This window comes from Chelonia mydas, chromosome 3, assembly GCF_015237465.2.
Source record: "Chelonia mydas isolate rCheMyd1 chromosome 3, rCheMyd1.pri.v2, whole genome shotgun sequence".
Classification (NCBI taxonomy): Eukaryota; Metazoa; Chordata; order Testudines; family Cheloniidae; genus Chelonia; species Chelonia mydas.
The window spans coordinates 186,937,432-186,947,781 of record NC_057851.1 but is presented as its reverse complement, the minus strand read 5'-3'; the positions used below and the strand labels follow the sequence as shown (position 1 = coordinate 186,947,781).

The 10,350-nt window shown below is 49.8% G+C and overlaps 1 protein-coding gene across 5 annotated transcripts in view; it reads left to right on the top strand.

Moving 5' to 3' along the window:
* The window catches only part of MEIS1 (Meis homeobox 1), a 124,177-nt gene that overhangs the window by 2,013 nt on the left and 111,814 nt on the right, over positions 1 to 10,350 (top strand). For 3 of the 5 annotated variants that reach the window (XR_006289937.1, XM_027825323.3, XM_027825324.3), the window contains exons 3-6: positions 1,688 to 1,829; positions 2,254 to 2,304; positions 3,059 to 3,109; positions 4,412 to 4,558. Coding sequence is in view for 4 of the 5 variants with exons in the window: in XM_027825323.3 (XP_027681124.1) it covers positions 1,688 to 1,829; positions 2,254 to 2,304; positions 3,059 to 3,109; positions 4,412 to 4,558 (391 nt within the window). In the remaining variant the exon portion in view is untranslated. Of the gene's footprint in view, positions 1 to 25; positions 246 to 1,477; positions 1,548 to 1,687; positions 1,830 to 2,253; positions 2,305 to 3,058; positions 3,110 to 4,411; positions 4,559 to 10,350 lie in introns of those variants that run through there. The other 2 variants (XM_037896035.2, XM_037896033.2) reach the window with 2 other exon arrangements.

Sequence of the window (10,350 nt, the reverse complement as noted above, 5' to 3'; positions counted from 1 at the left end):
TGGCATCGGGTTTGTTAGTTAAGAGATGATTATGCCCTTATTTCCCTCGCTGACGAAGGCAGAAGTAAAAGCCATTGACTCAAATCGTAGGTAAATTCTTGTGAGCCAGGCTTCCATTATAATTGCATGCAAATTTTAGGGAGGATTTCAAGTTTTCTTTGCTTCACATTATGCTCGGCATATGATTCTCCAGTAAAGAAGATTTACTTTCCATGGGGCTTGAAACGGATAAACGTTATCCATAGGTAGTATTCAGTTCAAATATTATAACTTGCCTAATTTGTGTGTGTGTGTGTACGGAAAGCTACTTCGTTGCATAAACCTAGACTCCTATGTGGTTTTGATCACAACTTTTAAATATAAAAGACTGCTAAACTGTGAGCTTAAGGAAAATTAGTCATTAGTGTTGTGATCAAAAGGAAAGATTTCCGTGGTGCAACCTGTTTGGAGAGGTAAATCTTTTGGAAGAGTTTAGAAGAAAGAATACCTTGAACGGTTCCATTCTGAATAAAACTTTTTAGCTTTGTTAATATATAATGCTGTATTAAGTAGAAAACTTCGGGATTGTTTCTTTGAGCTGTGCTCTGTTTTCTAGCAGCATTTGAGGCATCTCAATGCGGTCACTTATAAAATAGTTTCTAGGCCATTGCATTTGGAACTGATGTGTTTCGTTGCTTCGTGGATAGCTTTAAAAACAGTTCGCGCATATTAAGTTGAAGGGAACTTTAAGATCCTTTCCCCCCATCTCGCTGAGAACAGCAAGCTTTGAAGCAAAACCATCCCATCATGCAGTTTCTTTATCTCATTATCACAAAGCTGTAGGATTTGTTTAAACTCCATTCAGGATTCTCTGGAATAGTTATGAAATCCCAGAAATTGAACGCATTTTGTAATCAAATCAAATCAAATATTAAATTTTCAGTTTAGCTTTTATAGCTAGTAAATGACTTTAAACGTCTCCTTAAGAGTTACTCAAGCTAGCAAAAATCAAAGCACTTGGCTTACACATTTCTAAGGTCGGTATCATTGTGCAATATTATATAGCAAAAAGAGGGGTGAGCAGCGCCTATATTGAGTAACTTGCGGAGGGTGTGTGTGTGTGTGGGGGGGGGAGATGATGACCCAAATAAAAGCGTGCTCTGCCAACTGAAGTGAATGTAAATGGATCGCTGGATCGCTCGTGCTACCCGAATTGGGGCAACTCACTGGCAGTTTGGTTGGTCTTCGAAGTTAACAGCTCTCATTTTGAACATTATCATTACCGATGCCAAGGGGGATTTGCACGTTCCACACCCGAGTCCAAAAAGCTGGGGTTTGCTTGGGTTGATTTTTTTTTAATCCAGAAAGTCCGCAATTTGAAGGGGAGTTAAAAATAATAATAATTAAAAAAAAAAAAGGAAAGGAAAGTTAATTCAAAATGGCTGCTGGAACCGCTTTGGTTTTATTCATAGCAAATGTTAACAATTTCTCTGGCCAGATATGCTGAAGCGATCATCAGATACAGTCCATGGCTCAGGGCCTTCGACTTCAGGTCTCTCGGTTGAAGGGTAGGTGAGCTATGATTGCGGGAGGGGGTGCAGCTGGGGTGGTGGTAGTGGGCTTGCTAAAAGATCACCTTGGATGTTTCTCCCCCACTTATTCTGGGACTAACCATTGTCTTGTTTGTGACTATTGTATTTTCTTTCAGACACCCCCTGTTCCCTCTTTTAGCACTGATTTTTGAGAAATGTGAATTAGCTACATGCACTCCCCGGGAGCCCGGGGTAGCGGGAGGCGATGTTTGCTCCTCAGAGTCTTTCAATGAAGACATAGCAGTGTTCGCCAAACAGGTCAGCAAAACCGTGCTGGGGGGGAAAAAAAACCTCTAACATAACAAGAAAACAAGTCTCCGTTAAAAAAAAAATTCATAGCCCCCCCCCATACTGCCAGAAATAAATCAATACAGTCTCGATTGTACCATCTCAATAAATAAATAAAGAAGGTATTTTTTTTAAACTTTGCTTATAGGGATGTGCAGCTCACACAAGACGGAGCGTAGCTAGATAGATGTAACTAATAATGTCTGTGGGTATTTTCAGTGCATTTGATTCATTTGTTTAAGTGTTTATATGATGTACTTAATCTAACAGTCAGAGCTTTGAAGGAAAGGTTACATAATGGACCCGACAGTGTAATGAAGCAAGAAATAATAACGTCTGCTTTTTCTGTTTCCATATTTCAAATCTTTTTTTTCCTCCCCTTTCTTATATTTAGATCCGAGCAGAAAAACCCCTCTTTTCCTCTAATCCTGAACTGGATAACTTGGTAAGAGTTAATAGCGCTCCCCTTTTATTTCTCTGCCCTCTGGAGAGAGATGGTGCTAGGCTTTGACAAGGATTTGGGGCTCTAAATGGAAATTTTGTCGCGTGGATCTTTTTAATTACAAGTAATCCAGGGCAGTAATTCCGTGTTAAGTAAAATCACGTAACGAAGTACATAAAGAAAGCCCCATCCAAATGAGAGTTTGGGGTCTTTATGGCAGACTTGCCCTGCCCAAGCAGTGCATGGATTGATCTACGAATGTATCAGTGTATTTGAGGTCTCCACATACCCCCCCCCCCGCACCTTTAAAATAGCTTTATGGGAAATGTAAACAGTGACTATGGATAGAGATGAATAGTTTAACTAACCGACCTAAAATGAAGTCAAGTTTTTTTCTTAAAGGCTAAACAAATACTTTGCCTCTGCATTAGGAATATTTTCTCCTCCTTTGCAAAGCGAGGGTCCAACGACGTCGCAATAGATTGCACTTTTTGAAGGAAATGTTTACGATCCGTATAATTTAGCTACTTCATTGCAATAGGATTTTTTGTTAACTCTAGCTCGCTTCTTGTTAAACAGCGTACAAAGCCACTGCTATTAAGTTTTAGTGTTATTGCCATAAATCAAAACAACTTTTTTATTTACTACTACTACAAAAAAACAACAACTGAAGTTATAGACGACAGAAGGGGCAGCTGTGGGGATATACCGCAACTCAGGAATGAGATAGATGCTCCTGTTGTTTGTGTCTTTGCAGATGATTCAAGCCATACAAGTATTAAGGTTTCATCTATTGGAGTTAGAGAAGGTAATTTTTTTTCTCCCTTCCTCCTACGTTTCAGTATTGCTGAAGTTCAAGCTTCTGGTAAATTTGCATAAATGTCTTTCTGTCTGGTAATTAGTGTCAAGACCAATTTTAGCGTCCATTTCTCTTCGCAGTTTAATTACAATTTCAGCCTCTGAAACCGGGCTCACAAACGACCCGGCCTTGTGTTCATGTTAATACCTTGCTGGCTTTGTATCAATAGTTACAGTTCTGTGTGTTGCAGATGATATTCTGAATGTTGTTTGTTTGTTTGTTTGTTTGTTTCAGCCACGCCTCGGAGATTGTTTTTGGTGAAGGTGCTTTGTTTAGTTTCAGTTAGTTTGGTCGAGATTTTTTTAAGAGCCATCTGCAGGTCACAGTCAGGGCACAGATTGTCCTGTAACGTTTTGCAGAGACAAAGCCGAATTGATAGCTGTGGCAGTTCCTTGATTCTGTGAATGCTGTACGCCTCTAAGCTAAGAGAGAACAGAGAATATGCAGGCTTAATTCTGTTCCCCTCCCTATTCTGGAAATCTCAGCAATAATAATAATAATTAATAATAATAACAATATGAAGGCAATGTAATTCAAACCAACATTCAGTTGAACGCACGTTCAGGTTTCCAGTGGATTTTTATATGTAATTGATAGCTGGCCTACAAGAGAATCCCCTTTCTCCAGAAAATAAACATTTCGAGAGGTTTTTAAATGCTTGAAAAGTTTCTTTAGAACCCCCAGCCATTTTATCTACCCATAACGGGCAGGTTGTTTTCATGTACATGAAAGGTGTTAAAATATGCCCACTAATAGTGGAAACTCAAGAACAAATATATTACAGCGATTTGGGATTTAAGGTCATGGATGCCTATAATGTATTTCAGTATAGTGCATCCAGGGTTTTTTTTTTAAATCCCTTTCTCTCTTCATACTCTTTGGAAAGGTTTTATGATGAAATAACTGGTTGAAATTAAATAGTTTACCTTAAATGTCACCCATGCAGGTCACCTCTCTCATGGCCACAGCTCCGGGAGCAGATGAATTTAACACGGGTGTTGAATATGTTGTAGCCTGTGAATCATCTTGTCACTGTCAATTTTCTGGGATATCTTTATTTTGCGAGAAAAGAAAGTTATTCCTAATTCTGGATGCGTCTAGAGGTCTCCGGGGGATAATTGCTGTGTGTTCCCCCCATTTAGAACTTTTGATGTCACAAGGCTGGGGGAAGGGTTGGTTGATTGCACTTGTCAATTTCACTTATGTACTCCTGATTATATTTTCATTTTTTTTACCTCTGTCATAATGTAGGTACACGAATTATGTGACAATTTCTGCCACCGGTATATTAGCTGTTTGAAAGGAAAAATGCCAATCGATTTGGTGATAGACGATAGAGAAGGCGGATCAAAATCAGACAGTGAAGACATAACAAGATCAGCAAATCTTACAGATCAGGTATGATGATCTCTCCAGTGTTGCACACGCTGAAATTTGTATGCAGATCGCTTGCTGGGTCACTACGCCTCCTTTTATTATTTGCATATGATTAAGTCCCTTTTAGATAAATTTCCATCGAAATGAAAATTTTTGAATAATGTGGCTATTATTGCTTCATTAAGGCTTGCTCCCGGATTCGACCTGGCGAGATGAGCTTGTAAAAGCATTGCCTGCAAACTTGACCTGTTTCTTGTCGCTTTTAATTTTTGTCTTTATTTTATTTACCCTTTATAATAATAGAAGCGTTAGGCGTGAATCGCAGGCTTCTGGATGCTTAGAAAGGAATAGCTGAAGCCACTTAGAAAAATAATAATAAAATCCGAGATAGGTGGTCCAGGGAAGACAGAGAGTGTTTGAAATCTAGCAAATACTGGCTATTTTCCTCCTGTCTCTACGGTTCATTAGTCTGTCTTGTCAGTTTTCCTTGGCCGAGCGCTTTTAGACCTCAGTGAACATTGCTTTGTGCACAGCCTGCCTGCTGCAAGCGCCCCCATTTTATTTTACTTAATAGAAAAATAAAACCAGACCAAGGTTTTAATTTATTTTCATTGAACTTTCAAGTTTTTCAAACTGTCTCCTTTAGAAAAAAATACAGTTTAGTGGCTTTTAGGATGTCTGTGTTAAAGCTGGGATAGACCAAACCCTAGAGGCTTCGACACCCAATGTGTGCATATAGTGACGACTTGTGTTCGCTGCTTTCCCTTAGTGGCTTGTAGTGTGATTTGTGTGTGTGTGTGTGTGGGGAGGGGGGGGGGGGGTTAATTTCAAGAGGTTACCAAAGCGAAATCAAGCTTCTAAAACATTAAAGTGGACGAGCCTTGGCGTTTCGAGCTCCTTGTTTGTGAATTGTAACGTTTTAATGGTTGGTTGTTTATGATTAGAAATAGTATTTGGCTCAGGGGGAAAAAAAAAACACCCAACAACTAAAAACTATGATCTGGTTCCTATATACAATTCTAGGTGTAATGAGGCTGACTCTGGAGGCTTCCTTTTGTTAAAGCAAGGCGCAGTCAAGCAGACAGGAGTTTTCTTAGCTGCTTTGCCATTATCAAGAACACTGTCAACCAGGAGTTATTTTATAGATTACTTACAAAAAGGTGCACTATACTTCAGCTTTGGTAGGAGCTCAAATGTTCGTTTGTTTTTTTTATGTACGAGAAAGAAGCAAAGATTATCGGACTGTTATTAATGTAGCGGTAGAACAGAAGAATGGTTTGACTTAAGGCATGAACTTGCAAGAAACCCAGTTTTTAATTATACTGAGAATGTAAAAGCTTTCAACTATTTGTAAACGTTAGCATGACTCTCTCAACTTTTTTAATGAGACATTGAAAACAAGATGGAAACATGGGCATTGCTTGTGTCTGGTTGACTTGCATCCTACATAACTATTATAACGTTTAAAATGAGGGAACTGTTAAATTCAGATCTCGATTAGGAAAACTCGGATAGCTGCTGTTGAATAAAAATTGTAATCCAACAAGTCTAACTAGAAAATGGGTTTCTAAAAGCTCTGGAGTGCTGGGTACATAAAGCTATTTGAGCAAATTACAAGAATCGCTTAGGGGCACGAATGAAATCAACACTTTAATTGCCTCCAAAATGAAGATTTATACCCCATTCTCCCAACGAATCATTATTTTATTAAAGTGAAAGCTGAAGAAATGAAGTTGTAGTTTGGGGTGTTGTGTTTTTTTTAGAAGGCTGAGGCTTGATATACATTCATTGCGCTCCCGTGGTAAGATTCACCTTGTGCCCCGCTTGTTAGCAATTTACCTTCAGGGAGTGGCTTGCAAAGATTGCCGTCTAGATAGCGAGGCCAAATTGTCTTAGGGTGGCCAAAACAAAAGTTCATGCTTTGAACTTGGGAGTCGTGGTCCCACTGCTTATGCGATAGGTGTGACATTTGAATGTGTCACCTCCGGGTTGCCCCGTTTGGTAGGTGTTGGCTTCGGAAGGTTGCAGGAGGCTGGAAGGCGGGGTGCGAATGCTTTCTGGTCTTTAATTCCCCTCCGCGTTAGGCTGTGCCTGGAGAGGGCGAGGGAGGAGAGCGGCACATGTGTCTTTCCCCTCTCCCAAGCGGCGGGAGGTGGTCCAGGGCGTGCGGCTCCGAAGTTGCGAGGTTCCCAGGGCAGCGGGCGCGGGCTGCGAAGAAGCGTCCAAGCGGGACTTTGTACCGCGCGTTGGGGGGGGGGGGGATGAAAAGAGAAGGGTCCCGCTCCGCCCGCCTGTGCATGCGGCCCAGCCCGTCTGGAACCCGGGGTGGCTGTCGGCGTCGGGCCGCGCTGACAAACGCCGCTCCCCTTCGGGTGTTTCGTGAGCCGGCGCGCGCCGAGTTAGCTAATTAACCCCTCTGTCTCTAGAGCCCGGCCGCGTTTGGCTGCAGCCGCCTTTTGCCCCGGGAGGGAGAGCCGGGCGCTTGGGAAGCTGGCCGCTCCTTGCGCTCCTGGCACTGCTGCGTCCCCCTCGCTGCTGCCTTCCCGCGCTCCCTCCTCCGGAGCCCTCGAAACCCCGGGCGTGACATCCCGGGGACGTGCTTGAGGGCTTGGGTCACTGCCTGCGCCCTCTTCCGCTGGGCACTGGCTAACCGCCCCCCAGCGCACGAGTTCCCTTCCCTGCCCCTCCCGCCAGGGCCCGGGGCCGCGCTGCGGGGTTAGAGGGCGCGTGTCGGGGGCGAGGGCTGCAGGCGGGGGAGGAGAGCGGCTTGGGGGCGGGGGGGCACTCGGATTACGGAGAGGGGAGGGGAGGGGGCGCATTGTTGGCACTGGGGGCAGGCGGGTTGGAGAGCGCGTGCAGGGAGGCCCTGCGGGGTGCAGGAGTGGAGAGGAAGGGGGTTTGGGGGCGCACTGGGCCCTGCGGGGGGGGAGAGGAAGGGGGCTTGGGGGCGCACTGGGCCCTGCGAGGGGAGAGGAAGGGACGTTTAGGGGCGCACTGGGCCCTGTAGGGGGGGAGCATGGGAGTTTAGGGGCGCACGGGGCCCTGCTGGGGAGAAGGGGGTTTGGGGGCGTACTGGGCCCTGCGGGGGAGAGGGGAAGGGAGTTTGGGGGCGCACTGGGCCCTGCGGGGGGAGAGGAAGGGGAGCTTGGGGGCGCACTGGGCCCTGCGGGGGGAGGGGAAGGGAGTTTGGGGGCGCACTGGGCCCTGCGGGGGGGGAGAGGAAGGGGGTTTGGGGGCGCACTGGGCCCTGCGGGGGAGAGGGGAAGGGAGTTTGGGGGCGCACTGGGCCCTGCGGGGGAGAAGAAGGGAGTTTGGGGGCGCACTGGGCTCTGCGGGGGAGAAGAAGGGAGATTGGGGGCGCACTGGGCCCTGCGGGGGTAGAGGAAGGGGGTTGGGGACGCACTGGGCCCTGCGGGGGTAGAGGAAGGGGGTTTGGGGACGCACTGGGCCCTGCAGGGGGGAGAGGAAGGGGAGTTTGGGGGCGCACTGGGCCCTGCGGGGGTAGAGGAAGGGGGTTTGGGGGTGCACTGGGCCCTGCGGGGCGGAGAGGAAGGGGAGTTTGGGGGCGCACTGGGCCCTGCGGGGGGGAGAGGAAGGGGGTTTGGGGGCGCACTGGGCCCTGCGGGGGAGAGGGGAAGGGAGTTTGGGGGCGCACTGGGCCCTGCGGGGGAGAAGAAGGGAGTTTGGGGGCGCACTGGGCTCTGCGGGGGAGAAGAAGGGAGATTGGGGGCGCACTGGGCCCTGCGGGGGTAGAGGAAGGGGGTTGGGGACGCACTGGGCCCTGCGGGGGTAGAGGAAGGGGGTTTGGGGACGCACTGGGCCCTGCAGGGGGGAGAGGAAGGGGAGTTTGGGGGCGCACTGGGCCCTGCGGGGGTAGAGGAAGGGGGTTTGGGGGTGCACTGGGCCCTGCGGGGCGGAGAGGAAGGGGAGTTTGGGGGCGCACTGGGCCCTGCGGGGGGGAGAGGAAGGGGGTTGGGGGCGCACTGGGCCCTGCGGGGGAGAAGAAGGGAGACTGGGGGCGCACTGGGCCCTGCGGGGGGAGAGGAAGGGGGTTTGGGGGCGCACTGGGCCCTGCGGGGGGGGAGAGGAAGGGGAGTTTGGGGGCGCACTGGGCCCTGCGGGGGAGTGAGAGGAAGGGAGTTTGGGGGCGCACTGGGCCCTGCGGAGGGAGAGGAAGGGGAGCTTGGGGGCGCACTGGGCCCTGCGGGGGGAGAGGAAGGGGAGCTTGGGGGCGCACTGGGCCCTGCGGGGGGGGAGAGGAAGGGGAGCTTGGGGGCGCACTGGGCCCTGCGGGGGGAAGAGGAAGAGGGTTTGGGGGCGCACTGGGCCCTGCGGGGGAGAAGAAGGGAGTTTGGGGGCGCACTGGGCCCTGCGGAGGGAGAGGAAGGGAGTTTGGGGGCGCACTGGGCCCTGCGGGGGTAGAGGAAGGGGGTTTGGGGACGCACTGGGCCTTGCGGGGGTAGAGGAAGGGGATTTGGGGGCGCACTGGGCCCTGCGGAGGGAGAGGAAGGGAGACTGGGGGCGCACTGGGCCCTGCGGGGGGAGAGGAAGGGGGTTTGGGGGCGCACTGGGCCCTGCGGGGGGGGGGAGAGGAAGGGGAGTTTGGGGGCGCACTGGGCCCTGCGGGGGAGTGAGAGGAAGGGAGTTTGGGGGCGCACTGGGCCCTGCGGAGGGAGAGGAAGGGGAGCTTGGGGGCGCACTGGGCCCCGCGGGGGGAGGGAGGACAGGGGTAAATGGAGTCAGTAGGGGGCCAGCCTTGGGGACGGGGCCCTCTCCCTGCGGGGACTGCGCTAGCGGCGAGTGGGTGACATGGAGCTGGAGGTCGCCTCCCTGTTGGGGTCCCGCTGAGCGTTAGCGCGGCTCTGCCCGCTTGTCCCTGCGCGCCCGCGGGAGCGGGCAGCGAAACTCCGCTTGAGGAACCGGAGCGAGTCCGCGGCTGGACGCGCCACTGGGAAAGGGAAGCGGGCGAGGTTCCCTCTCCCTCAGGCCGCGGGCTCTTTGCTGGCTTGCGCCTGGGGAGCGGTGGCAGCGCGCGGGAGAGGCGAAATCCCTCCTGTCCCCAAGTCCTCCCCTCGGGAAAGTGATAAAAAGCAAACCCTTGAAATGCGCGTCCAGGGGCGAGCCCGCCTGGAGAGGTTAAAGACGAGCAGGGAACCACACAGCGCTGGAGCCAGCCGCTGTGCTGCTTGGGTTAATTATCCAATGGGGGACAAGGGAAAGGGTTGGGTTTAAGAGGTAAAAAAAAAAAAAACAAACCAAGAAAAAAAAACCCAAGAAAAAAGGTGGTCTGGGGAGTTTAGCTGCAAATTGGTGCGTGGGTCACTGAGCCCTGGCTCTCGAGCATGCTCGCCCACGGTGTGAGAGGGAAAAGGGACACGGCGTAGGCTCAGCACGGCCGTAAGGGACCCAATGGCTTGTTTGGGGGCTGGAGAAGCTGCAGCTCAGTTGTGACACAAACGAGGTCACTCTGAGATGCTGTGATGAGCATGTGGGGGGCTAAGACATACGTTCCGGCGATTTTATTTTGTTTGTGTCCGGCGTGGCACTGGAAGGCAGCAAGGTAGTCAAAGGGTCCCTTTGTCGGGCTGCTGTTTAAACGCAAAGACTTGGGGACATCTCTCTCACTTCCATTGACCTGGCTTGATGGGTGGGTGCGAAGGGTTTTACTTCTGCCCTAATGGCCTGGTTACAAAAGGCTCCAGCGCAGCAGCATCAGAATGGTTGGTGCTCAGCTTTGAGAGAATTAGATGAGTTACCGTCCAACTTTTTATTTTCGGTGGTTGGGCTGCTTAGTTCTCGCTCTTATTCATGGA